The sequence below is a fragment of the Colletotrichum karsti genome (assembly GCF_011947395.1).
Source record: "Colletotrichum karsti strain CkLH20 chromosome Unknown Scaffold66, whole genome shotgun sequence".
Lineage (NCBI taxonomy): Eukaryota > Fungi > Ascomycota > Sordariomycetes > Glomerellales > Glomerellaceae > Colletotrichum > Colletotrichum karsti.
The window spans coordinates 159,054-185,916 of NW_024065966.1; the positions used below are offsets into that span (position 1 = coordinate 159,054).

General features: G+C 53.6%; 9 protein-coding genes across 9 annotated transcripts; 5 read left to right on the forward strand and 4 right to left on the reverse strand.

The window, feature by feature from the left end:
* Positions 1-2,284: 2,284 nt before the first annotated feature.
* CkaCkLH20_12863 (uncharacterized protein) lies at positions 2,285-4,605 on the reverse strand (the record flags this gene model as incomplete). Its single annotated transcript, XM_038895575.1, has 7 exons — positions 2,285-2,480; positions 2,555-2,999; positions 3,048-3,181; positions 3,235-3,392; positions 3,442-3,889; positions 3,938-4,283; positions 4,512-4,605. The coding sequence occupies 7 exons, from the start codon at positions 4,603-4,605 to the stop codon at positions 2,285-2,287; spliced, it is 1,821 nt and encodes a 606-aa protein (XP_038739137.1).
* Positions 4,606-6,609: 2,004 nt separating this feature from the next.
* On the forward strand, positions 6,610-9,063 carry CkaCkLH20_12864 (high affinity methionine permease; the record flags this gene model as incomplete). The annotated part of the gene is made up of 8 exons (XM_038895576.1): positions 6,610-6,805; positions 7,041-7,075; positions 7,129-7,154; positions 7,212-7,767; positions 7,829-7,984; positions 8,048-8,089; positions 8,149-8,571; positions 8,644-9,063. 8 exons carry the CDS (start codon positions 6,610-6,612, stop codon positions 9,061-9,063), a joined length of 1,854 nt encoding a protein of 617 aa, XP_038739138.1.
* Positions 9,064-9,220: 157 nt separating this feature from the next.
* Positions 9,221-11,881, reverse strand: CkaCkLH20_12865 (quinate pathway repressor protein; the record flags this gene model as incomplete). The annotated part of the gene is made up of 1 exon (XM_038895577.1): positions 9,221-11,881. One exon carries the CDS (start codon positions 11,879-11,881, stop codon positions 9,221-9,223), a length of 2,661 nt encoding a protein of 886 aa, XP_038739139.1.
* Positions 11,882-14,529: 2,648 nt separating this feature from the next.
* On the forward strand, positions 14,530-15,546 carry CkaCkLH20_12866 (quinic acid utilization activator; the record flags this gene model as incomplete). The annotated part of the gene is made up of 1 exon (XM_038895578.1): positions 14,530-15,546. The coding sequence occupies one exon, from the start codon at positions 14,530-14,532 to the stop codon at positions 15,544-15,546; it is 1,017 nt and encodes a 338-aa protein (XP_038739140.1).
* A 1,598-nt stretch (positions 15,547-17,144) lies between these two features.
* Positions 17,145-18,936, forward strand: CkaCkLH20_12867 (uncharacterized protein; the record flags this gene model as incomplete). Its single annotated transcript, XM_038895579.1, has 4 exons — positions 17,145-17,857; positions 17,922-18,078; positions 18,128-18,522; positions 18,582-18,936. 4 exons carry the CDS (start codon positions 17,145-17,147, stop codon positions 18,934-18,936), a joined length of 1,620 nt encoding a protein of 539 aa, XP_038739141.1.
* Positions 18,937-20,933: 1,997 nt separating this feature from the next.
* CkaCkLH20_12868 (uncharacterized protein) lies at positions 20,934-21,942 on the reverse strand (the record flags this gene model as incomplete). The annotated part of the gene is made up of 2 exons (XM_038895580.1): positions 20,934-21,124; positions 21,174-21,942. The coding sequence occupies 2 exons, from the start codon at positions 21,940-21,942 to the stop codon at positions 20,934-20,936; spliced, it is 960 nt and encodes a 319-aa protein (XP_038739142.1).
* A 1,243-nt stretch (positions 21,943-23,185) lies between these two features.
* On the forward strand, positions 23,186-24,241 carry CkaCkLH20_12869 (3-dehydroshikimate dehydratase; the record flags this gene model as incomplete). The annotated part of the gene is made up of 1 exon (XM_038895581.1): positions 23,186-24,241. One exon carries the CDS (start codon positions 23,186-23,188, stop codon positions 24,239-24,241), a length of 1,056 nt encoding a protein of 351 aa, XP_038739143.1.
* A 90-nt stretch (positions 24,242-24,331) lies between these two features.
* CkaCkLH20_12870 (uncharacterized protein) lies at positions 24,332-24,784 on the reverse strand (the record flags this gene model as incomplete). Its single annotated transcript, XM_038895582.1, has 1 exon — positions 24,332-24,784. One exon carries the CDS (start codon positions 24,782-24,784, stop codon positions 24,332-24,334), a length of 453 nt encoding a protein of 150 aa, XP_038739144.1.
* Positions 24,785-25,604: 820 nt separating this feature from the next.
* CkaCkLH20_12871 (inositol monophosphatase) lies at positions 25,605-26,856 on the forward strand (the record flags this gene model as incomplete). Its single annotated transcript, XM_038895583.1, has 6 exons — positions 25,605-25,779; positions 25,849-25,900; positions 25,960-26,403; positions 26,450-26,521; positions 26,573-26,698; positions 26,748-26,856. The coding sequence occupies 6 exons, from the start codon at positions 25,605-25,607 to the stop codon at positions 26,854-26,856; spliced, it is 978 nt and encodes a 325-aa protein (XP_038739145.1).
* Between the last annotated feature and the right edge of the window lie 7 nt (positions 26,857-26,863).

The window sequence follows — 26,863 nt, forward strand, 5'->3', positions numbered from 1 at the left end:
TAATGAACGGCTGGCAAGTCTCTTCTTCCTTGTCAACGGTATCTTGATCCGGACAGAACATGAACATGGACGGTTCGTCCCTTGGTGGCGACAGTTTGGAAGATACATTCATCACAAGCAGCAGCGACTTGCGGTGACTGTATTACATGAGATGAGATGAGAAAACGAGTGTTTAGGCCGTGAGTGAGAAAGTGACATGACAGCAACCCCGTCCGTCCCCAAGCAACCCCAAAACATTTACTTACACTCAACACCACTAATCCCTGACGTAGCTAAGGAACTAGAGGCTTACTCTACAGAGTGTGGGGGAACTCCCCGGCATCGCTCCCGCGTGGCACACAAGGAGACTGCCGCCGTCCTTGAGGACTTCCTCTCGGGCGCATCCTATATAGGTGATGCGGCGAGCTGCGAACTGCGGGACAAACTCAGAGCCCCATCGGGAGCCGATCAGTAGTGCAGCTTTGTTTCAGTACTTGCATCTTATCCCATCTCATCCGAACATACCGTTGCCTCGACATGGCATGAAGCCGCGGAACTGCTGAGATGGCCGCCGGCCATGACCTTCACCTCACCCAGGAGTCCGAACAGCTCGCGGATGCTGGGAATATAGAACTTCATGGGGGTCGCTGCAATAAGAAACCCCTCGCGATGCACAACTCAAGCAATTACTGAACAACACGGCCAACTGCAGTATCGCAAATCTGACCTGCCTTACTTCGTGGGGTCTGGGCCGTCTGATGCTTCTGACAGCTTTCAAACCCACCGAAAGACTATGGGCAGATGTCTCCCATTGCGACGCCTGATGAGGGTGCACTCCAAGACCTCAGCGCGACAGCTTGTTGGCAGCACCCGACCGGGGAAGAGATAAGACAAGACAAGACAAGGCCCAGGACCAGCGGCCACTCAAAAGACGCATGCCAATATCGTGCAGAGATAAGGAATTGCCCCAAACGAGTCAAGGAGGGATCCCGAGAGATAGAGGCGCTCGCAATGGCACCGTCCTATTGGTCCATGTGTTTGCCGAGAGACTCGGAGATGCTGTTGTTCGGCGCGGCAGGGCGGACGGGACTCATTCACACATTTCCACGCTGCTCTATTGTTGTCTGGGAGCGGCGGACTCCGATCACGAGGCAATGAGCCTCTCCCAGGGGCTCACCGGTCCGTTGTCCTGAGTTTCTGACGGCATGGGATGAGTGTGGTGTTTCTCGCCTGGTCTGTTATCTCCGATACGGTCGGTCAACGCGTCCCTCAACTTGCCGACGCCGTTTCATGCCGTTTTCACACCATTGTCTTTTGCAACCTCAATGCAAATTGATTTGCAAGCCATCAATCATCATAACCTTTGAGGAAAAGATTATTACATATATTACTTTGACTGGTGATATCAGCGTCCTTTCAACGTCTGAGGCGTATCCGGTCGTTCATATCCTCTTCACCCAGCACTGAGACTTCTTTCTAGTCCAACTAACTCCATCTTGAGGCCGTGGATGACTCTATACGTCTCTGTACGCCACCCTGAATTTATATGTACAGATTGGTGTTGGGTTCAGTTTCGCCCTAAACATAGTAAGTGAAGTCATGTCTAATTGTCCATGTCCGCAGCCATCATCGGTAGTCATCTCTCATGCCGCGAACAACGTCCTGTTGCGAACCGAATCTCGTCTTGTGGTACTCGTTGAGTTGCTGCCGCCCAAACTCCCTAACCAAACCCAGCTGCCCCTTGTGCCGCTGCCCAAGACATTGGGCAAGTTCAGCTTCTGTTCGCGATCCGCATTGGCACATATTAGGTGTCCCTCCGAATGACGCCCGATCTTGCGCTGCGGGGAACATGATGCTAGTACGTCGGACATCTTTCCAAACAGCAGCGGCGGATTCACTATCACCCTGGCGCCCAAGGGCCAGCTTGGCCAGGTTCCAGTCCATGTCGCCGTCGCGACTTTCGTATCGACGGGCCGAGAGGTTCATCGTACCTCGCTTCTGCTCGACAGCCGCAATGGAACACGATGCCCCGTCTCTCCCAGCTCGACGGCAGTTGCATCGGTCAGGGTTGACCTCGGTGTCTTCGTCAATGTCCACCGTCACCAGGGCAAGTCGTTTTGTGACCCGGTTCTGCGTGAACAGGACAATCATCGGCTTTGGCGGCCGTCTGTGTACAGTTCCCGTCGTGTGTCCGCCGATGCTCACGGTGACGGTGTGAGTCTCACTGTTGTTTGAGCTGTTATTCGACGGTGAAGTTGTCGTGGAAATGTTGCTTGACACGCTGAAAGTCCTGTCTGGTCTGCTATTAACCGTGGAAATGGACGGCGCCCTTGCCGAAGACCATGACGCAGGGAATAGACCAGTTCGCGGAGGGCTGGATGGCGAGAGTGTCCCTGATTGACCTGTCGGGCTTGCCGCCGGCGTTCTCCTGGACCCAGATCCAACTGGCCGACGTGGGATAGATATCGGGGGCCGAGAAACCATTGGGCTCATTCCGCTGACTGCAGAGGTCGCTTGTATTGACGAGCTGCGTCCCGAAAATGGCATTGATGAAGCCGCAGTGTTCCACATGGACACCGTCTCGGTAGGGCTTGCCGTGAACGGATCAGTGGAATTCCACATACGCAGAGTATTTTGTCTCGACGTCGTATCGTACGCTGAAGACGCCGCGGTCGAGGACCTCGCGTATGCGTCGTCCTTTACCAGGGCTTCATTGTTGGTCACAAGCTGGCCGTCGAGCTGTTTTGGAATCCAGAACTGAACGCAAGCATCTTCCACCAAAGGTTCGTCTCGCCCTGAGACGACGAAGCTGACCATAGCGTTATACTGGCAGTAATTATCGAAAGCCTTGAAGCCAGTGACGCCTTGCTGGAACTTCACTACGTCCTTGAGTGTCGTGAAGGATAACTTGGCAATTCGCTCGTCCTTGCGAAGGATCATATCCAGAACGCCGGATCTCGACGGAACTGCGTAGAGGGGATTCAGGATGACTGATGTGATATCAAAGTCAATGGTTTCGGCTGTCACGGTTAGCAAGTCTTCTGGCCAGCCCAGTCGTGATCACAAACCTTGGCGGCGTGCGCTCTTGACGGTGCCCTGCTCTACACCGGTGATATTGATCCTAAACCTTCTCCCACCCGCGCCCATTCGACGCAGCAGTTGCAGCCTTCTTTGTACGTTGGCGGCAGAGCCTTGAAGAGGGCTGGTTAAGTCCATGTTAGCGGTATGTCTGTGTATGATGATAGCAACACATACATGTCGAGGATTTGCTCCATCAACGCGTCCTTGGTCACGACATCTACAAGCTGCGGGAGCTCTTTCTCGGGCCATATCTCAAACATCTCTGGTGCCATACCCTCCAGACTTGGCTTCACCAGATCCTGCTGGAATCGGACACATTGTGTCGAAAGGCACTACTGTTGTTAGTATACGATGAAGAATGGGCTCGTCATTGTTGCTTACGTCCTTAAGCTCTTGAATGTATGATGGCCAGTGAGACACTCCGCGAACGACGCCACTGAGTTCGGGTGACTGATCAATATGCTTCTTCAACCAAACACATTTCAGCAAGTTCAAATACTGGTGCAAAGGCGGGATCTTGTTCTCCACCAAGATACCTATGGGTGTAAAATTGATCGTGGACTTGTCGAAATGAAGCACAAAAGCATCTGTCATCTCCCGAAGACTTGGTTCAGGGTCGCTCGGAGACCGAGAATCCCAAGCTCTTTGAAAGGATTCATCGACCAAGACCGGAACCTCAAGAGTGTGTTCTTCCCTGTGAGCTTGCTGGTCTAGTGCTTGCTGCAGATCCGGGACCAGAACCCCTATCAAGCGATGCAAGTCGCCGTGGACGGCTTGGATGGCTATGTGAACTTGGTGTATGTCTTCACGGATACGACGTAGGAGATCGCTGGGACTTGTCAGTGATGCCAGTGAGAAGGCTTCTAGTGGAACTGACATTTCAAATGGCTTCAGTACGTGAAGAATCTTGGAGTTGTGAAGGGCGATTCTGGCCCGAAGCCGGTCTGCTGCTGGTGCAACGAGGACGTTCCATTCGATGTTTTTGAGAGGCCCGCTGGCTGATCGATATCGGTTGTTCTCATCAATGAGTTCGAAACATTCCTTGAGAGTGTCCTGGTAGTCTCCGATAATCTCTCCTAGAGATGAGGGATCCCATCGCAGGGACTTTGAGAACGATACATCCCTACGAAGCGACTGGTCTGCCTGAATCACCACACGGCCAAGAATGTCGAGATTGTCTGCGAGGCCTCTAACATCACGGCCAAATTCGGCATATTGCTTTGCTACGATATCGTTAGCTTGTGCCTCCGTCTAAAGTTGTGGAATTCCCGGGAGCTAAGATTCAGCCCTACGCCCACGGCCACGCTGATGAGGCGGATGGCTAAATCGAGGGTCTCAATGCGTGAAGCACAGACAGGTCGATCAGCTATCGACAACGCGGATCTGAAATACACCATCCAGTACAAGGAACGATGGGAGAGAGGAAAGATGGCATCCCGCGCCGAACATACTTGCACCGTAGTCCTTGTCCCAACCGTAGTGATACAAATCCCAGCAAATGCGCCCAATGTTAACTATGTCTCCAATTTGGATGGGTCCCGCCATTGGGGGAGTCGAGCAAGAGTTGCAAAAAAAGACAATGTCTATCACGCCTTATGAGGTTGGCATTTGAAGTGCAGTTTCGTCAGAGGGCGTGAGCTCAGTTGAATGCGACGACAAATGGGAACTTCCAAAGTGGGCTTCGCGTCAACGGTCGCGCGTCAGATGGGCAGATGGGCTCAGTTAAGAAAGCCTGGCCGCAGGTTCGGGTCAGGAGCACACGACCAGACCGTGGGAGACGCCACCGGGTTCGTGGGAGGTGTGCGACGCAGTGATAGAGCCAACAATGCACGCGGTCGCCACGAGGAGCATGTGCTGGTAGGTAAGCCTTTTCGACGTAGGGTTGCTTGAGAAGGACGATAGACCTGTCCTAACTACGGCATTGAAGAAGGGGGGAGGGGCGGAGAGGGGAGAGGAACAGCAATCGAAGTGAGGCTGGGGATGCAGTCACCATGGCTGTTTGCCTACTAGGACGGTTCTCGCGCACATTCGGCGGGCTGGACAGCTCGAAACCGACACCGAGAGACGGGATTGTGCGGGCAGCAATGCAGGCAACCAGCAGGGGAACAAGACACACCATGCCTCCGCTGCATTCACTTGTCCTCTTTGGCAGCCTATGACGCCCGGCTTGGCTTGGTTGTCTGCAGGTTTGGCTGGAGGTAGGGTGGGAGAAGCCACAATACCGGGAATCTCTGGGCGGCTAAACACCAAGCTCGAGACTGTCCCCGTTGGCTAGCCGAGGGTGTATTGTGTTTTCACTGCATTCGTTCCCCTCAGTTGTGGGAATGACTTGGGGAACAGCTGTCGTCTTACGGGTCTCTGAAGATCGCAGCTATCGGTAAGCTCACAGCAAGGGAGGAAGAGAGACGACGCTCAGGGTTCAACCAGGGGAAGAAGGGTTGTCACGCGGTCTCAGATTCCCGAGACACACCTCAAGGCATCCAGTCCAATTTAGATGCAATTGCTGTCTTGTCGCCCTCCTCTTCCGAGCTCTTCTCGACGCGGAATGCGAGTGTGCGGCGTGAGATTGCTAGTTCGAAAGATAAGGTGCGGGCTTGCAAGGGTTTTATAGCACAAACACCAGATGAACTGGTATGGGTATAAGATTACCACCTTTTAGCAACACGCACACTCATCAGCCAACGTCGAAAAGATTCGACGGCAGTTGTTAAGCATCTCGGCAGCAGGCTGGTTAACACCAACTCACGAAACAGAGTAACGCCTCTTGGGAGGGGAACGTTAACTGGAGGCTGACAACTGATAATCGATGCGCCCAGTAGATGGATACATAAATGAGCAAGCCTCTAAATGCATAACACGAAGAGCCATCTGATCTGCACCAGCTGGGGTGGTGAAAATGCTGGTGGCGGTGGCAGTGAGCTCGAAGAGCGGAAAGCTGCCGGGGTAGAAAACGGAATGGTGTCACCACCATCCTGCGCTCGCTTCGTGAGGCCTATCAACTCCCGTTTACTGAGACTGAATCATTACCAGATCGGGGACAGCTTGACACGCAGCTGCAGAGACTAGAGCCTCGGCAACGCGTCCCTAGCTCCGGGGAGCGCACGCGCTGCAAACCAAATACCTGCCACCTCGAGCTGAACGATCTCTTACCTTGCAGTAGCTTGCTCTCACCATATTGGCTCCGTGAGGCAGACTTCTAAACGAGGCTGTCGACGACCGAATGACTCTACGGATACCGAAGCTCGTTCTGGCACAGTGGCTTCCTCGGCATGCATGCAAGCGGCTGCTACACCCATGCACACAAGTCTGCCCTGCCTTGTATGCCGTTCTGCCACCTCTTGGTGGTGCGCGAACCGGCTTGCAAGCTCCTTGTGGAATACGCCTGACTTGCATACCAGTTCGTCACACAAACAGCAGACCGAGATGTTCCATACTTAACCTTGAAGCTGCCCCTCCACAGCCTGGCTTGCTATGTATTCCGGAATGATGCCCACTTAACCCCTCCAACGTGCAATTGTCGCCAGCACTCATTGTGGAAGCCGTTTAGAGATGAATGACTTTCCAAGCTCAACGGGCATTTTCCAGGAGCCCCGAAACGCCGATGATAACTCAAGTAATAGTGACGCCGGGATAGTGCTCGCCAACATTGACCAAAACGGCAAGGGAATCGTCACTCACGCCCCGAAAGAAGGCTTTCGGCTGGGATACTTCGATGTGTCGTGCTTGGTCATTAATCGCATGATAGGTTCGTGAATTTGACGTCTCATCTTCCAGGCACCATCAGGGAAGGCGCCAGTGACTGAGTGATAAGATGCTAATTCTCGAGCAACAGGAACGGGAATATTCATGTCCCCTAAGCGAGTGATGAGAGGGACCGGAAGTGTAGGTGCCAGCTTGCTCTTCTGGCTCGCCGGCTTCATCTACTGTCTCTGCGGGACCCACGTGTATATTGAATACGGCTTGAACGTTCCTCGTTACAGAGTGGAAGGAGTTGAGCAGTCTATCCCTCGAAGTGGTAGGTCACGAGCTTCGAATATACCATGACCAGGACACTGATAATCATCTCAGGAGGAGATTTGGTTTACCTTCAATACGTGTAATTCCTAATCGATACTCCCTACTGTTGATTATGTTCTGACAGTCACATCTAGGTATCGAAAGCCCGCCTACCGCAAGAACACCGTTCTACTTTCTACTTGTATCTTCGGTATCACGTTCATTATTCTTGGCAACATGGCCGGTAACAGTATTCACTTCGCGCTTCGTGTCCTAGAAGCGGCCGGTGTCGAGACACCCAGCAACGGAGCCGTCAGGGGCATTGCTCTCGCCGTTGCTTTCTTCGCCTGCTTCATCCACGCGACCAGCCGAAGATTCGGAATCCTGCTTAACAACTTCTTAGCCGTCATCAAGATTATGATCATGCTTCTAATCATTATATCTGCCGTTGTCGTGGGCGCTGGAGGCTTTCCCAACACCCACAATGTCATCGTCGACAATACTTCCCCCAAGAACTCGTTCAAGGGCGCATCATCAGAAGCGAACGGATACGCCCAGGCTTTCTTGGCGATTATTTTCACGTTTTCCGGGTTTGAACAGCCGAATTACGTTCTTGGTGAAATCAGTCGTCCGAGGAAGAAGTTCCCCATTGCGATGGGCACTGGTGTGGGCATTGTCGTGATCTTGTATCTGGCAGTCAATATATGCTATGTGAGCGGAGCAATTGCTATAGGATTGATGTTGGAAGATGAGATCACTGACCTGCCTCAAGATGGTCGTCGTACCCGCCGAAGCTCAGAAGAACGAAAACGTTGCCCAGCAGTTCTTCGAGCTTACATTCGGAAAGTTGGGCGCGGATAGTCAGATCGGAGCTCGAATCTTCAATGCTTTCCTCGCCATCTCTTCCATGGGTAATATCATCGTTATGGTATGTCTTGATCGCGAAAGAGAGTCGCCCTATGTTAACTTTGAGATACTAATACAACTGCAGACATACACAGCTGCTCGTGTGAAGCAGGAGATTGCCAAAGAGGTAGGGCCGAACTGCGTCATCAACGCATCCATACAGAAGATACTGACTTAGCATTGCAGGGCATCCTCCCGTTCCCCAAGTTCTTTGCCTCAAACAAGGACATGAGCCTCGGACGTCTTCTTTTCTGGTTTCAGAAGAAGGGATGGTTCAAGTCACTCCTCCAACTACGATGGTTTTCCCCTGAGCATCACAGCGAGAAGACCCCAGTTGGTGCGTTGGTGCTTCATCTAGCCAGTTGCATCATCCTCATCTTCGCGACATGGAACGCAGAGCCTGAAGCAGCATATACTGCTCTTACATCGTTCAGCGCCTATGTCGTAAATGCCTTCATCGGAACGTTCTTAGGTTTGGGAATACTCATCTTGCGTTTCCGTGGCCCACCCGTCACTCCTGCCGACGATGATACTCCGACATACGACCAGCCTACATCACCGCCCACCTGGGCAGAGTTGACTGGCAAGAAATTTCGCCCCTTCTTGTCTGTATTTTGTGCCGTTATATATACATGCGGTGGTTTGTATCCGGTCATCACCAACTGGGTCCCACCTTCGCAGGTGATCGACCAGATCGTCAGGCCTTGGTGGTTAGTTCCCACTGTGTCATGGCTCATAATCACCCTTAGTATTGCCTGGTTCATAGGATTTGTCTTGGTGGCTCGTTACATCGAGAAGAAGGACCACCGGGTCTTTGTTGTAGAGAAGAAGCCGGAGTTTGAGGCAGCTGATGGCAGCACACGGAGCTCCGAGGCTGGCCACAGAGGTGCTGACCTGATCCAAGTCCACGAGACAGTTTACTTGAGCTGGGTCGGCAGAGAGACTCTTCGACATAGACGACCAACTTTCAGCGACCACAAAGAGGCAGACGGTTGCGTCTCAGAAATCCCAGCATCCCCTTACGCCGGCACTGACTTCGCGGCATATATGTCTCACCAAAAGGAAGGCACCGCATCAGGTGCGGGATATCCTAGATACTGAAGGCCCCCTCGGTAGTGCTTCCTATATTTCCTTAAACTAATGCATAGTTAAGGAGCCTGGCTTAATGATGATTTCAAAGTTTTACTGTTTATTATTCGTGTACTTAGTGGTATCTGGGCGGGCATTATAATGAATTCTTTCTTCGTGATCTTTCATCTCATGGCTCCTGCTCTACAATATTGTCGAGGCGTGGCTGGAGCTGTGCAAGAACTGAGCGGTCTTGCCCGTCAGGCTCGTAGGATCGGAAGACCTCGCCCCGCATCAGCCTTCGTGGAGCCCTTCGACCGGTGAATAACTCGAACTGGGCAAAGCCTTGTTCTGGTAATAGATCCAGACCGTCCATCGTCACCCAGCCTCGGTGAGAAGCCTCCCTTGCTTGGCTGAGGATTGGTGTGTCCAGAGTTTTATAACCTAATTCGAGGAGACAACCGCCAGTTGGACTACCGAGCCATGCTTGTGGCGCGACGAAGTTGGGCGCAGGCACGTCGCCGATGCTGTGTGTTGGAATACAAGAGACGATCATGGTCGGCGGCCGTAAGTCTTCGGGCCAAGGCTCGTCCAAAGTCCTGATGATATGGAATCTGGTTTCCATGTCCGCGTGTGCACTAAGAAGAGGCAGATCGTGTCGTTTCAGCAGACGGGTGAAATGTGCGACCATCTTTTCCGCATTGGAGATCGTCCTGTTGTAAACCACGATGTTCTTGACACCGAGCTGCAGCATGCTGTAAGTGGCAGCCCGAGCCATACCGCCTGCACCGATGACAAGGCCGCAGCTCATCGGCCGTACGGCGTTGGCGGGAGAGAGTCCCCTCCGGAGGCAAGCCCTAATACCGATCCAGTCCGTGTTCTCTCCGTAAAGCGCGCGGACCGGTCCAGCACGATTCCTGCAGTTGAACAACTTCTCATCCTCCGGGATAGTGCCATCGGGGTTCAGTCGTCGGACAGGAACGAGTGTATTGACGGCACCGATGGCCTGAGCATGCCGGCTCAGCGAGTGCGTCAGAGTTATGATCTCGACTTTGAAGGGCAAGCCTACACTGGCGCCCGCAAAATAAGGGTCCTCGATGAGTTCTCTCAGACCATTCAGTGATGGTGTCGAGAATGGACGGTAGAGATGCGGTATGCCGCAAGCCTTGAGCGCAGCGTTGTGCATTGCTGGCGATAGACTGTAAGAGACTTGGGCGCCAAAAACGTAGATCTTCATGGGGTCGAACAGAAAAGAATTGTACAGCGCCTGGGTCGCTTGCACCGCCGTCAGACACGGCTGGTCAGGATTGTACTTCGTCGCCATTGCTTCTGGCACCACACTCGTTAAGACGTGATTCATGGCCGCCGAGTGTCTGCCGCGAGGACCAGAGTTGTAGGCAATGAGTGGGATCTTGTGGCCCGTTGAAGCCTCTACTAGAGCCTTGAGGTGATTCACATCAAAGTTGTCCTTTATCGAAGTCACCGGCTTGATGAGACGGACAAGGTCGCACCCTAACCGCCGGGCTCTGTGATAGTGTGACGTCCAGAACGGATCTCCCCAAGACGGAGAGTCGACGGCAGGAGCAAGATGGCCGATAATCTTTGATCGCCTCTTCATTGAGATGATTTGGAGAAGCTGATAGTCATTGAGGCGGAGGTCGATGGTCAGGTACTCGGGCGTAAGCCGAAGGCCGTGCAAGATGTAGTCCATGTAAAGAGTTTCAGACGAATCCGGGAAGACGACATGATATATGAGAGGGATGACGGTGCTCCTCCTGATAGAACCAATAATCCTTGCAATGTCTGCTGCTCGTTCGGAGTCCAGCGTCGTCGCAGCTGCAATACCGTCGACGACAATCTCGATGGCGTCGGCGCCTGTCTCCAATTCCTCGATATCAATCTCGTTGTTGAGAAGGCTCGACAACGATACCGAGATGGCATACGTAAATCGACGGTCCTCGGTCGGTATTGACGCCAACGGAAAGGCAGATTCGATGAACGGGATAGAGCCTCGGGGCATGATGAGACTCAGGAATTTGAGGAAATGCCTCTCCGCCCGCTTGAGAGTCAAGTAGGGAGCAGGTGGCTTCTGACCGCCAGCGTGGGCTTCTATCCTCGCTGCATCAGTCTCAATCCACGGATCTGCCGTTTCGGAGACGTTAAAGAACTCCAGATTACTGCAAGTTCGGAAGAGGGTGCTGCTGGCGGCCAGAAGATTCCTGGCTTTGTCCTCGTCTTCGATCTTGAGGTGCTCTTGAATAGCTTTAACGTCGCGTACGATATGCACGACCGGATGTGTCCGACAGAAGTCTCTCAACAGAGTCTGTACCCCACGCTCCATCCAGCTGCAAACGAGCAGACAACCCTTGGAGTTCTGGTCAAGAAGATCTCGAAGCACGTCTGTCTGGCGACGGTGACATTCTGCGGGGCCGTGTGCACGTTTATATGCGAAACTGGTCAGGCCAGTGACTTGCTGGAAAGCCTTCTCGCAGTCGAGAGCTCTCCGTGCCATAGCCGTCGAGGCGATGATGGCGAGCGTCGACTTGCCGGCGCCTCGAATGCCAGCAAGGACAATCGAGGCGTCGGCAGGAAAAGGCGGGATCTCGTTCGGTAGGTGTGATACTGGCGTTGCGGGCCTCGTTATTGGTGTCTCGGGTCTGGAGCAAGCAGCCATTGAGTATCTGCTGCTATTCGTCCTCGGGCTTTGAGGCTCTCTCGGGGATGCGTTGTAGCCATTGCGAGTGTCGACACGAATGAACTTTGAAGGATTCTCGAGTTGATGGTGTTGCTCAGCGTCTTCGCCGTCGACGGCCGTGGCCACGAAAGACCGCTTCACTCCGGCGGTTGCCATAGCTCCTCACACTCGACCTCGACCAGGCCGTCGCAGTCACAGCTGGGGTTGGTGAGGAAGCCCAGGATGCAAGCGCATGCGGCGGTGTCAAGTTGAGAGAGAGGGCGCGCAGGTGATTGTGTGTATGTCGGCCAGCAAGTTTCGTCCAGCGCCGCTTAACCGGGTGATCCCACAAGGTCAAGCTGCGTTCACTCTCTCAGGTCCAGGAGTCAAGTCGGTCCCGTCGAGTCGCGTCCAATGCCTACTAAGGCGGCGGGTAGAATTGTCAGGTGGGAGAACACATAGAATCCGCTTCCCCATTTCCGACGGTCGGTGCTGAATTGTTGCCCCTCTCCCTTAGCTTCTGCTTGGCAAAGATACTCTGCTAAGTGTTTATCCAAGAGACTGAAGTTAACAAGATACTTGCTCCACCGAGTTTGTCTCGCATTCGCAGTCTGCCGGTCCAGCGTTGCCCCTGTTCTGATAACTCAACTCTAGGAAGTCCTAACCGTCTCGAAGTTCCTATTCCAGAGAATGCAGTAGAGACAAATCCACAAACTAGAACGCAGACCCGTTGTGATGCCAGTAACCCCATCTTAACAGTGACAAGAACCGCAAGGAAACGGGGTCTGTTGGTGTCAAGAGTCCGGAGACTTGTCCGTGCATGTTCGCAACTCCAAAGTATCTCACTAACACCCCGCATGCCGAGTCATCCGTACACGGCTTCTGACGGCCAATTAATGCCACCGGGATTCCAGCTGACCTTTGTCCTCAAGTCCAAGATCAGATCGAGCAAACAACCTTTGAGGCGGCGCTGCGACTGTCCGACGTGAGGTTACCCCAGGATTTCCCCACCTGAAGCAAGTTGCGCGGGAAATCTTGGAGAAGCAAAGACGTCAATCATCGCCGCTGTCGCTGCTGTTGTGCTGTTGCTGTTGCTATTGCTGTTACCGCTGCTGCCGCTCCTTTGCTCGCTGCTACCATCATCCCCCTGCCACAAGCGCATCGTCTCGTCGCGATCTTTCTTCCGGTCGCTTCAACCATCGCCCGCAGCGCGCGTTCCCTCTCCAGCTCGCAGCTCTCACCGACACACTCGCCCTCGTACACGCCCTCATGCCGTTCTCCGGGGCGTGAGCCACAGGAGCTGCTCTGCCGCCCGAGGCATCAACTGCAGGATGCCCTCCAAGAGAAAGGTTCACGATGCCGAGACCAATGCGACCTCGACGTCAGCCCCCAAGCGCCAGCGGGTTTCTCGAGCATGCGATCAATGTAGAAGGCAAGCAACACCTTATTCATCCGCTTTTTGTTTGTTCTTTTCGGCTCGTATGTCCATCAATATTGTTCTAGCAAGGCTGAAGGGTCATGTTACGGGAACTTCCCTCGCTTCTCGAGGAAATGCCTAGTGATCCGAGAGTGAAGACGGTCTTCAACTCGAGAGAATCCTGGCCTTACCTTTGTCTTCAGCCTGCCAATTTCCTCGTTAGCCAATGGTTCATCATTCTGAAATGCAGAAGATGCCTTTCTGGTGCAATTCAGGAATCAACAAACCGCTCGGTCCTCATGCTAACCGAACTCCCAGTGCCCGAGAAAAATGCGACGGTGTCCAGCCCCAATGTTTCTCTTGTGTAACGCTGTCAAGGCAATGCACGTATAATGTCGCCCCGAAGAAGCGCGGCGTACAGACCGGTCTGATACGAACTTTGGAGCTCGCCCTCGTGTGGCTCTTCGATCAGGTTCCCGGGACAGAAGAGAAGCTCGCCGAGTTGCTGGCCCGTGAAGGGGATGGTGGTCAAGCTCTGCTGCTAGACAAAGACAACGCCGCTGGCAGCCGTCTTCATAAGAGGTGGAGGAGGTGTCGAGTCCACAAAGACATCGATCGTCTTCTCTCTGGCAAAGACGGTGTAAGTCCTCGCCAGGACACCTCAGGAGACGAATCGGACGCGGAGACAGAGGGCCGTAACAAACAGAAGGACGCAACACCACAAGACGCTACCGATACCCCGAAAACGAACGGCCCTGAACGAGCATCGGAAACGACTCCGAGCGAAGCCGTACCCAGACATCGACACGGTTCTAGATCCCGACGGAGATTCAAACTCCCGAGGAATTTCCCCCGACTACTAGAAGTCTACTATTCTTATACCCAAAGCTGGCTTCCGATATTGAATCCCAAAGAAGTTCTCGACGAATTAGCTGCCTCATACCCACCCGATGGGTTCGATATCGACCCGGAAGACTCAAGTGCTAGCTCAGCTCATGCTGAGCTATGGTGCGCCCTCGCCGTCGGATCTTTCCAGGATGCAACGTCATCCCAGGTGTCCGGGCGGACTGACCCTTCAGACCGGCCCAGTCTCATTTTCGCCGCTGCTCGGGGTCTTATACCCGTGGAAACCGACATGGGACTGGGCCACGTTAAAGCCCTGTTGGTATTATCTTTGGTCAAGCTAGGACAGGACAACGCGGGCGCTGCCTCGTTACTCATTGGTCTGGCTGTCAGAGGCGCGATGGCCCTGACAGATGGACGGCCGCGGAATAGGGGTCGAAACTCCATATCAGGAGAGTCGGCATCCTTGACGCCCGAAGCGAACCCGAATGCCCTGGATCGAGTAATGATGGCTTGTCTCATGCTTGACACTATAGTATCTTTAGGCCTCGGCCAAACACCACACATGAGGACTAGCGACATGAAAGACAAGCCAACAGATACGCAACTACCAGAGGAATGGGCTCCATGGGTTCCTCGGGCTGGCTTTGGAACCGAGGACACGGAGGGCACTGTTCATCCCGCGCAGTCTTTGAGCTCGTTCAACCAGCTTTACCAGTTCTTCCGTACTCTGAACCAAAGTGTCGAGTCTGGAACAGCAGCACCGCAAATTGGCGCCGCAAATCTGGTTCAAGTCCTTGACAGTCGCTTTTCGTTTTGCAACTCCGTTGTCTTCGGAGCCTCGACAATACCCAAACTCCCTTCAGCATATTTGATACAGGCAACCTTCCTTGGTGCCACGCTGACATTGATGGCCGATGCGCGAGTATCGCTGATATGGAGTCTGATGGAGGTTCTAGAGAATTCCATCGCCCATTTCGGCGCCGCCGGTGTCTCGCCGCTCCTTGTCACGTACATGAGCATCGCCAATACCAAGAGCTGCGTGAAAGCTCTACGGGACGATGACAAAGCCAGATGGAATTCCCTTATGGAAGACTTGATATCTGTCTGGCAAGATCGGACGACCAACTTAGAGTCTTCCGCCTTCGATGCCGAAACAGGCGGCAAAACGCCGACCCAGGCCGAGCAATCGGCCACGCAGTTTCCGCAGCCTACTTCACGCCAAAACCCCCACTACCCGCAGTTCCCTATGAACACAGATACTTATCACCAAAACCCCAATGGCTTCCTACCAACCGCGTCGTCGGCTAGTCCTTCGACGGCCAGAACGATGCCTTTTACCCCAGGAAGTCAGCTGGACGCATTCCCCTCGGGATTTATGGGACATCTTTCTTCCGCTCAAGCACCATACCTGATGGGACAAGGGGCCCATGGCGTGGATTACGACGCCATTATGGACGAACTGGCCTCCATAGACTGCACAGATAGCATGGAGGCCGATCCGCAGTTCATGGCCAATCTCGGCTTCGCCCCAGGTTCAGACTTGACGGACATGTTGCGGGGAGAATATGGGGGGATGTGAGGAGAGTAATGTATTATGACTTTAGTAGAAAACGAAGACTTATCCCATGTTCTGGAAATACCGTCTGTAATATTCATTCGTCGTGGCTCCCCTGTTGACGGCGGGCCGGAGCAGATGAGCCCCTTACGGTGAGATTGTGTTCATCCATGCTAAAAGGTTGGTGATTTGGCAAGAACGGACTTGCTAGCCCTTTTCGTCTACTAATCTGGAGAACTGCAGCAGGCTTATCTCCCATGACTGTCATCTTGCCGGCCATCCAGCGGCCGCTGATGTGCATTCACTTCGGGATCTGATTTGCGAGCTAACTCCGCGGGAAAGCAAAACACGCAGACACACGACGAAAGGAAGTACAATCTTCAGGACAACTGAGACAATAAGACAGTAGGCAACATCTCGGCTTGGCTGTTCAACAATGAAGTACCTTCACATTGGACTTACCGAGGATGACTGGCTGTCTGATACAAATGATGTATGTGCGACGGCGGTCATACCAACCCGAACATTAGGCGCAACTTGAGTGGCTTAGATTGAAAAAGATGAGGAACATTACATTCCCTACCATGTGTCAGGTAATTGTCAGCAAGATGTTGTTGGTGTTGTTTGCCCTTGCAAGCGTCGCAAAGGAAGCCCCTTTCTATCCACCACAGTGGACTCCACGATAGCTTCAACTCATCAAAAGAGGCTTGGCTAGAACAATTCTGATCAGGTTGCCAATGCAATGATGGAGTTCGGGTTTCTCGCCGTCATTTGCCAATGGTGAGGGCGGCGCAGCCATCTTAGTTGGTGAGTCTTGACCGGATATATTCAACTCCCTCGCTCACGCAGCCAACTCAACGCATCCCCTGTCCGGTTGACACCTCGCTCCCCATGGGCAAAGGTCAGTCTGACAGCCAGAAGTCTGGGGTTGCTGCCCCTTTGCCCGCGTTACCGCCGCTCCGGACGGCTGGAATTCAGCAAGTTGGGACGTCCCCAACTTCCACGTGCAATGTGAGACAGTTGAATGGAAATTCGGCGACGCTGAGAGGATAAACGTTCAGCCTCTAGCCCCGGTCTGGGCAGGGGTTCTCCAGCATTTTGGGGGTCTCGAGGTTGGATCTAACACGGAAACAGTTATTAGTGCCGTGGATCAGTGCGGAGAACAAATCCTTTGCCGTTCTCCACGGCGTTATGGAGTCGAGTCAGTCGCCAGGTGCAGATTCTGCTCCGGTTCGGAGTCCAGGCAAAAACAGGAAACGTGACTCTGGCTAGAGGGAGAAGTGTTCACCCCAGAGTCAACCATCCCGAATCTCGTACGCGAAAGCGTCGTCAGAGCCTATTACCCCGGATGCAATAGGTCACACCCCGTGTTTCTGTGCGTGGGATGAACAAACTCCGCATAAACGTCCCCCAGAGTTTTCCCCAGACGAACCGACACGCCACCTGTCAGTCCTTACCATTGCCTTGGGATCTTTGACTGAACCATATAACAAAGGCACCCCTGGATCGTACGAACGTCTCTCTCACTCCTCAGGACTGCTCTACCCCAACTTTGCTTTGGAGTTCAGACTGTCTCAAGGCCCGAGCAACATCATCGTCTCAAGACAACCACAACCGCCATTATGCCTCTCCTCACCCTCGTCGAGGATCGGCCGACGCCCAAGGCCGTCTACAACTGGCGCGTCTACATGTGCGCCTGCATTGCATCCTTCGCCAGTTGCACGATCGGCTATGACTCCGCCTTCATCGGAACCACACTCGCGCTGGAGTCTTTCACGACGGAGTTCCAGTTCGAGAGCTACAGCACCAGCGGACTGGCTCTGCTCAAGTCCAACATCGTCTCAGTCTACCAAGCCGGTGCCTTCTTCGGCAGCTTGTTCGCCTATGTCAGCAGTTATTTCCTCGGTCGTAAGAAGAGTTTGATCGTCTTCACGCTCGTCTTCATGCTTGGCGCCGGTATGATGCTCGGCGCCAACAGAGAGCGCGGCCTTGGTCTCATTCTCGCTGGCAGAGTTCTCGCTGGCATCGGTGTGGGCGGATGCTCCAACATGACGCCCATTTACATATCCGAGCTTTCCCCGCCCGCCGTGCGTGGGCGTCTCGTCGGCATCTACGAGCTCGGCTGGCAGATCGGTGGTCTTGTCGGTTTCTGGATCAACTACGGAGTCGACTCTACCATGGCCCCCAGCCACTCTCAGTGGCTCATTCCCTTTGCTGTTCAGCTGATCCCCGCTGGTCTCCTACTTATCGGAGCCTTCTGGATCCCTGAATCGCCTCGCTGGCTGTTCACCAAGGACAGGAGAGAGGAGGCCATGAAGAACCTGTGCTGGATGAGGTACGTTCCGGCGAAGACTGAGATCTGTGGCCGCCAATGTGAGCTAACCATCGAATCTTGACAGGAACCTGGATCCCAGCGACAAGTACATCGTCGAGGAGGTCAACTACATCGACGTCGAACTCGAGCGATACAGGACCGAAGTTGGCGCTGGCTTCTGGAAGCCCTTCGCTGCCCTCAAGCAGAGCAAGGTCCAGTGGCGTTTCTTCCTCGGTGGCATGGTAAGATCTCCGATCCGAAACCTCAACTTCCACAACTAACCCGGCTCAGCTTTTCCTCTGGCAAAACGGATCCGGAATCAATGCCATCAACTACTACTCTCCCACGGTGTTCAAGAGTATTGGTATCACCGGCACCAACACCGGTTTCCTCACCACCGGCATCTTTGGCGTGGTCAAGACCGTCGTTACCTTTGTCTGGCTGCTGTGGCTGATTGACCACCTCGGCCGCCGCAACCTGCTCATGATCGGTGCCATTGGCGGATCGCTTTGCATGTGGTACATCGGAGGGTACCTCGCTCTCAACCCAGCCAAGGGCACCGGTGGCCTCTCTAGCGGAGGCATCTCTGCCATGGTCTTCTTCTACTTGTGGACCGTTTTCTATACCCCCTCATGGAACGGTACTCCGTGGGTTATCAACTCGGAGATGTTCGATCAGAACACGAGGTACGTTTGGAGTTGAAAATCGGTCAGTTTTCGAGTGCTTGGGCTAACCATACCTGTAGATCTCTTGGCCAGGCCAGTGCAGCTGCCAACAACTGGTTCTGGAACTTCATCATCTCCCGTTTCACTCCCCAGATGTTCAACGCCTGGGATTACGGAGTGTACTTCTTCTTCGCTTCCCTCATGATTTGCTCGGCCGTCTTCGTCTTCTTCCTGGTGCCTGAGACCAAGTCGGTGCCCCTGGAGACCATGGACCGTCTCTTCACCATCAAGCCCGTCTGGAGGGCGAACAAGACCATTATGGACGAGTTGGCGGAAGACCAGAGCTTTAGACAGAATGACTCCGACGATGTCGTCCTCGGAGAGAAGTCGGACGAGGGGGAGGTCAGCCAGGTAGAGAGAAAGCCGAGCGTCTAACGGTTCGGAACACGGTTTACTAATACGGATTAAGGGCGTTTGAATGGGTGACGGTGGATATTCCAAGATTCGAGTCTCGTAAGGAATTCACAATTCATCCCACATCGAGATACCGAGTGAAGTGCACCGTATTGCACCCTGTTCGCTCGAGGCGAACAGTTCGAGTAAAAAGCGTAAACGAAAACGGAACGGCGTAAACGGAACGGAGGTGATACCCGAAGTAGAGGAGGACGGTCGGAACGTGATTGCAAGGCGAAGCTGGTTGAGCCTCCATGCATGAAGTGGACTCAACCCGGCCGGGCACTGGGGGAACAGGTACGTCGAGGTAATATCTTTTTCCCTCCAGTCTATTCGTAGGCCGGAGGCTGTTGTAGCCGCAAGGTTACACGATCTGCGAGTACATATTAGTTGTAATGAGCCGGTCAATGTACCTACAGAAGGTGTCCACAGACGGGGAAGTCCTGACGTGAGACTGTTCCCCATGTCCCCAGACTTGTGTTGCATGACCCAGACGATGAGCCGCCACCGTTCTGCAGGCCTTGGAAGACATGGTATCCCAGAGGCTACATGGAACCGCCGGTGTCTTCCAGGCTCACTGAGAGTGTGATCCTCTCACGTGGACGCATCCGAAGCGAACAGACCGCAACGGCTAGCTCTCCGTGTCAAACAGAGTTCGTCCAGCCAAGAGGTAGAGGCCAAGCCAAGAGTGCCAAGTCGATGAAATCTAGCCCCATTGGTACAAGAATGCCACCCATAGACTCGTGGCATCGATATGTTTCTGAAGTTGCGGAAGAATTATTCGTGAGACTGATGACGTCGATCCCAAGATCCAAAGCGAACAAAGTTGTAACTGGCTTGCTGCGTGCAAAACCGCTTCAAGAATCAAAGGAGATAGAAATGCCAGCCTGTTTTCGTTATATACCACTGCTATCGAGTTTCGTCCCGACTTCTCGTGGACAGTTTCCACAGTTTGTGGTGCGATTGCCGTTCGATTTTCGTGGACGGGCGTGGCGCTTGAATCTTTACCCAGGAGATAGGGAATATTCACCCGCGAGACCACCCGCGAAACGAAATTGGGACCGTCCCGAAGTTTTGACGGGGAATTCTGGAGAATAATCCACAGTTGTGCAAGATTTGTTCAGATTCAAGAGTGATGCAAACACAATCCAGACTTTGGTTGTGTATTAATGATTCATAACTCCTTAAAGCTCACCTCCCGGAGTGCGCCTCGGTGAACCTCCGTAGTGATTCCGGTATTCTGATTCAGTGTTATGCAAGTCAGTCGAAGAAACGCCTTGTTGTCTGATGAGCTGTCTGCAGACGGCAAGGTAGACACGGAATTACGGCACTTCAGACTGGACATGAGCTTGAGCGGGCAAAACAGAGCATATCGAAGTGAATGTACTCCGGAGAAGTTTTTATCAATTTGAATCCAACCGATCAGCTATGCTGGAGAAGCTTTTGATTCAACCATCTCGTCATGGAAGCGGAAGAAAACGTTGCCTTTGGGATTGACGCATTCCTCTTCATGTGATACCATTGCAGTTGCCATAAGTTCGAGGCTGCTTGAAATTATGTGCTCCAAGACATAGTGTTAGTAGTACCAACCTACTCCTGCTCTTGCAGTGCCCCAGTTACGTATGTTAATCCAATGAGGCTCTTTCCTGGTACATGTGCGACGCTGTGGCCTTCGTCAGCATTGTGCCAACTTAATGTGATGCATACTGTCAATCGCAACTTACTCAATCCATGTTGCGTACTCGTATTCGATGATTGTCATTTTCATCATGTTGACGAGTTCACACTTGGGACGTTAAGCCGAGTTGCTGGATATACAGAGAAAGATACTATTTACATAGAAGACACTGATTCACCGAACTGACCTCACCCAGTCGTCATCAAGTTTCCGTTGGTAAGTGGTTCAATCTCATAATTCGTCTTGTTAAAACAGTCGCTATGAATGTATGTATGCAAGTCGTCCCATGGCTTTATTAATTTTACAATTTTGAATGTTGTGACAGCCTAGCAGCAATCACCTCCTTCACCTTCTGAACGGGCAATTGGTCAACCTCCTTGCCTGTCCAGTAACGGTCCTGCTCCAGACCTTGGTAGATCATGGCCTCAGTACCAAGAATCACTTGCCAGCCGGCCTCCTCGGCCAGAGCACCAATCTCGGTGAAGGGAGTAGCTGTTCTCGGTTAGGTTTAGATCACTTATTCGAGCAAGGAGCAACTTACGGTTATAGCACATCTCCAAAATGCTTCCCTTCTTGTCCTTGTTGAAGAACTCGACAATAATGTCACGTGCCACGATCTCCTCTGGCGTCTTGGGAGGGAAGTCGGGGATGCACGACACAATAGCGCCGGGGGCCTCGAGATCTCTCGCCTCCTCGACGGTGGAGACGTGGAACAAGTTCTCTCCATAGCCCCGCTCCGTGCACTCTGCGATAACGGCGTCGACCTCGCTCTTGTCACGGTTGACGAGGTAGATGTCGGTGGCCTTCATCCATTTGCGCAGGGCGTAGACGGCGCTGCGGGCGGCGCCGCCACCGCCGATGACGAGAGCGGGCTTGTTGTGGTAGACGGCGTCCGGGTCGGCGACGTTCTGCACAAACGACTCGCGGACGCCGATGACGTCCGTGTTGGTGCCGCAGTATATCCGCTTACCGTCACGCTCGCGGACGTAGAGGGTGTTGCAGGCGCCGACGTCGCGGCACTCGTCTGTCAGCTCATCGAGGTACGGGATGATGGCGACCTTGTTGGGCATGGTGACGGAGCTGCCGTAGAATTTGGGGTGCTTGATGAGTTCCAGGAACATGGCCATATCGGCCGAGTCCAGGCGCATCTGCTCCCATTTCAAGCCGATGCCCTCATAGATGGTGCTGTGTAGAAGTGGTGACAGGGAATGTGTGATCTTCTGGCCAAAAAGGTATCCGTGACGATCGAGCTGCTCAATCTTTGACGCGATAGGCTCGTCCAGCTTTTCCAGGACAGCGGGGCTCGCCATTTTGTAGTTGGCTGTGTGTGTATGTTGGTTGGCAATAAGGGGAAAAGGAGTCTTCAGTCTTTTTGGAAGGGGTATCTGGTATGTGCTGAAGTCTGTTTGAATGATTGAAATGGCTGGCGATGATGATAATATAGTGTAGAATATTGCAAGCAAAGGATTGGAAACGTTGACACTTTGAGTGGTTGCAAACACCAAGCGCTATGAGATTTTAGAGGAAACGATCTGAAGCCACTTTTTGTTCTTTCGCTTGTGTCTCTTTTCTCTGCCGCCAGGATATGAGGTCCAATAATAATTAATTGTTCTTGCGGGACACGGGGAAAAGTCCGGGGCTTCAGATGGGGTTCATCAGCGTGCTACAAGTTCGATCAGGGCTATTCGTATCGGAAACTCGTTGTCTCCATGAGGGTCTTCCGGCAAAGAACTCTCCAGAGAAGAGCCAGTGGGAAGTGCCGAAGGCTCTGGATCTCGGAAGCCTGGGAACAAGACGCGAAAGGTACGAAGCAGTGTGAAAAGCGAAAACCCCTGGCTGATGATAGCTCGGGGCCGCCCACCCGACCGAAGGCGCAAGATGAAGAATGTTTATCCCCTTCTTCAACTCAGGGGGAGTGTTTATCCTGCCAGCCGGCCACGCTTGTGAAGACTGTCGCCACCAGCTGCCAAGCGTATCACTTACACCACTCCATCAACTACCGGCCTTGGTGATGAGCATTGCGCACCTCTTACAACACTCGTGGGGTGCATTGGCACATGGAAAAGCGTCATTCAGAGTGGCCCGGCTATCTTCGGGCACCCCAGAATTTCTAGATCGCCAGGCCTGTAACCACTCGGTGCTGATGAGATGGGGAAGACGGCGGGTGAATGACTTTCCTGCCCCAAACCCACTCGGAGACCCGGTGCAATCCGGGGATGAGATGGTACGCCTTCGTATGAGACCATTGGACAGCCTGGCCTGCGTATCCGTGACAAAGTTGTCTGTTTCTGGGACTGCTCTGTCGACGATTCGATTTGCGAGCTGCAAATAATCTTCCTGATTCCCCTGTTGCCGAGGACAAACACATACGAGCGAATACGCGAGAACCCTCCTTCCCCTCGATTCCCACTTACTTCTTATTCCCTCCTTCCATCTGACAGCCACCTTCATCATTTCTCGAACCTATCACATATCGTTCTTCGCATTTACGTCTTGTTTCTTTGCGTTCGATACCCGTTGAGAATCTTTCCACACATTCACAAATCACCCATCATGCCTTCCCGTTTAGCCATCAGCACCATGTCGCTCGGGCGATGCTGGGCTGGCCACTCGTTCGAGCACAAGATGGACATGGCAGCAAAGTACGGTTACCAAGGCATCGAGCTCTGGCACGAGGACATGATGGACGTTGCCGAACAGCTTCCCGGCGGTGCCGCCCTCCTTGAGAACCAGCTGGCCGCCGCCAAGATCGTCAAGAGAATGTGCGATGCCCGCAATATCGAGATCCTTTGCCTCCAACCTTTCCAACATTTCGAAGGTCTCATCGACCGTGAACAACACGCTCGCAGAATTGAGGAGCTGCGCGTATGGATCCAGCTCGCCCACGTTCTGGGCACCGACTTGATCCAGATCCCCAGCAACGTTCTCCCCGCAGAGCAGGTCTCCGAGGACCTGAATCTTCATGTCGCAGACCTGCAAGAAGTAGCAGACATTGGTGCTGCATCCAACCCACCTATTCAGTTCTCATATGAGAGCTTGTCATGGGGTACCAGAGTCGACGTCTGGGAGACGTGCTGGGATGTCATTCAAAGAGTCGATCGCCCCAACTTTGGCATGTGTCTCGACACTTTCAACATCGCCGGCCGCATCTTCGCCGACCCTTGCGCGGCATCCGGAAGGACAGAAGATGCCGAGCAGGCCGTCAAGGATTCCATCCAGAGACTTCTGACTACGGTCGACGTTTCCAAGATCATCTACGTGCAAGTTGTTGACGCCGAGCGCCTCGCCGAGCCGCTCTGCCCGACGCACCCCTACTACAACGCCGAGCAGCCGTCGCGCATGTCTTGGTCTAGAAACTGCCGTTTGTTCTACGGCGAGTACTCAAGAGGAGCATATCTTCCCGTGCGAGAAATCTGCGCAGCCATCTTCCAGGGTCTCGGCTTCGAGGGCTGGGTCAGCTTCGAGCTGTTCAACAGGAGGATGTCGGAGGAGGACCACGACGTGCCGGAAGAGCTGGCCAAGAGAGGCGCTGTTGCTTGGGCTAAGCTGGTCAGGGATATGAGGCTGAGGGTGGAAGAGCCTTCGACTACTGTCACGGCATCGCTATAAGCTGGAGTTTCATGATAACCACGACACAAATTGCGACAGCGAATGTACAATATTTAACTTGCTTTTATTTTTTGGAGTCATTAATCCCATTCAAAGCTTCTGCTTGACCTTCATGTGCTTCGCCGCAAACTCGATGGCCGCCGTGTAACCGAAAACACCCAATCCGCAGATGACAGCCGCGGCCTTGTCACTGAGATAGCTGTGATGTCTGAATGCTTCTCTCGCGTGGACGTTGGAGATGTGAATCTCGACAAAGGGGATATCGACGCCCAGCAGGGCATCGCGAATGCCGACGCTTGTGTGGGTGTAGGCGCCGGGGTTGATGACGATGGCGTCGATGTTGCCTTTGGCCTCGTGGATCCGGTCGATGATGCCGCCCTCGTGGTTGGACTGGAAGTTCTCGATGTGAATCTTGAGGTCGGCGGCCTGCTTCTCGGCCATGGAGACGACATCGCTGAGGGTGGTTGATCCGTAGGTCTCGGGCTCCCGGGTACCCAGGAGGTTCAGGTTGGGACCGTTGATGAGGAGAATGCGGCTGGCCATTGTGGAGGGAGTTGAGGAATGAGAGACGAGCTGCGGTGATTCGTGTTCAATCTAATTCAACCGTATGAATGACAACTTCAGATGGCGAGGCTCTTATTCTTCATAAAGAAGAGTTTCGCTTCAGTGGATAAGTCTTGTTCCGTGTTGCGTCAAGAATGCTCTGCCGGCGAGGTGTTGCGGTTGGCGATGTGATGAGTGCCGCGGGGTAGATTTGCCCCGGATTTGAAGAGTCTCACGTAACTGACATAAGTCAAGAGGCATTCCCACAACTCCCACGGACACAATTCGATCTGATCCGGTTCGCCGAGCAGCAACTGTCCTCCTGGTTTCCTGGCCTCCTGGCCTCTTCCCCAGGTCTTGGAGGGAGGGGTGAAGGAGGGGGAGCTCCTGACTCGGAGTTCCACCCTACCAAGGTCAACAGGTACCAAGGGCCTTCTGGGACCAATTTTAGTGATTTCTATCCACTGAATCCGGTTCAACTGGACGCCCAAGGGACCTCTTCTTGTCTTCTTGTGCCTGCTCAGGAGGCGGGCCATGTGCGGGGATTCCCCGCTGATAGGGACCTGGCCCGATAGTGAGCCGGACGTCATCCCGCTGTGCTTCCGCGGTCTCCAGCACTCGGCTGGCGGCGGCCCAGCGGTCGAGTCACCGCACTGAGGTGACTGTTTATCAGTAAGCACTGCGCTGCCAACCCCGAACCCGGTCCGGTAAGCAGGCCGTGTCGTGTGTCCTTTTTTCTTTTGCAGTTTCAACTCTTCTCTTTCGACTTGTATCCTTCATTGTGACATTTCAAAGCTTGATTCCTCGTGAAACGGCCACAATGGCGGACATCAGCGACAATGAGCTCCGCGAGATCTATGACTTTGCCGTGCAGCTCGGCAAAGAGGCGGGAGCTTTGCTCATGACGGCGGCGAGGTCGAGGTTCAATGGCGGTGATTCTCAAGTGTTTACCGAGAAGGATAACTCGGTGGACTTGGTGACCAAGACAGACACGGGTTCGTAGGCCATTCTGGGTGGTCAATTGCGGCGGGAGTGAATTGCTGACGAAACCGTCTTTCTTCCAGAGGTCGAAGCCTTCATCCATACCTCGGTCGCGAAGAAGTACCCCAACCACAAGTGAGTCACTTGTTGTCGAACTGCCTTTCTGCCCCTCCATCGATTCTCACAAACGGCAGATTTATCGGCGAGGAAACATACTCGGCCGGCGCATCCCGCGATTATCTCGTCGACGACAGCCCGACATGGATCATCGACCCCCTCGACGGCACCGTCAACTTCACCCATCTCTTCCCCATGTTCTGTGTCTCCATCGGGTTCGCCGTAAAAGGCAAGCCCGTCATCGGCGTCATCAATGCGCCCTTCCTGAACCAGACCTTCTCCTCCCTCAAGGGCCACGGCGCATGGATGAACGAGACCCAGAGGCTGCCCTTGGTCCTCAGCCCGCTGCCAGCCAACGCGCCCAGCGGCTGCGTCTTTTCTTGCGAATGGGGCAAGGACCGGCGGGACACGCCGGATGGAAACATGCACCGAAAGGTCGAGAGCTTCATGAACATGGCGGCTGAGCGCGGCGGAAGAGGTGGCAAGGGCGGTATGGTGCACGGCGTGCGGAGCTTAGGAAGGTGAGCTGTTTCGTAGCTCTCTGGGAGACTCTTGCTGACGGGATAGTGCAACGCTGGATCTGGCCTACACAGCAATGGGATCATTCGATATTTGGTGGGAGGGTGGCTGCTGGGAGTGGTAAGTCGAGTCCGGGGGACACGTGCTGGATCGGGGTTGACAATATCTCAGGGACGTCGCGGCAGGAATCGCAATCCTGGAAGAAGCCGGCGGTCTGGTGACCATCGCCAACCCTCCAGAAGATACCTCTGTTGTTCCTGAAGCAAAGCTAGGCGGTAGACTCTACCTGGCCATCCGGTAAGTTGCGGCGCGGACACGGTTGGCAACACAAGCTGACGTCATCAAGCCCTGCAGGACCTTCCGAGACGGAAACAGCCCGAGAAGCTCAAGAAAGAGTGGTGCGAGAAACATGGAAGCGTGTAAGACAGTTGGAGTATTCGAGACCGGGGGCGTAAGAGCAGT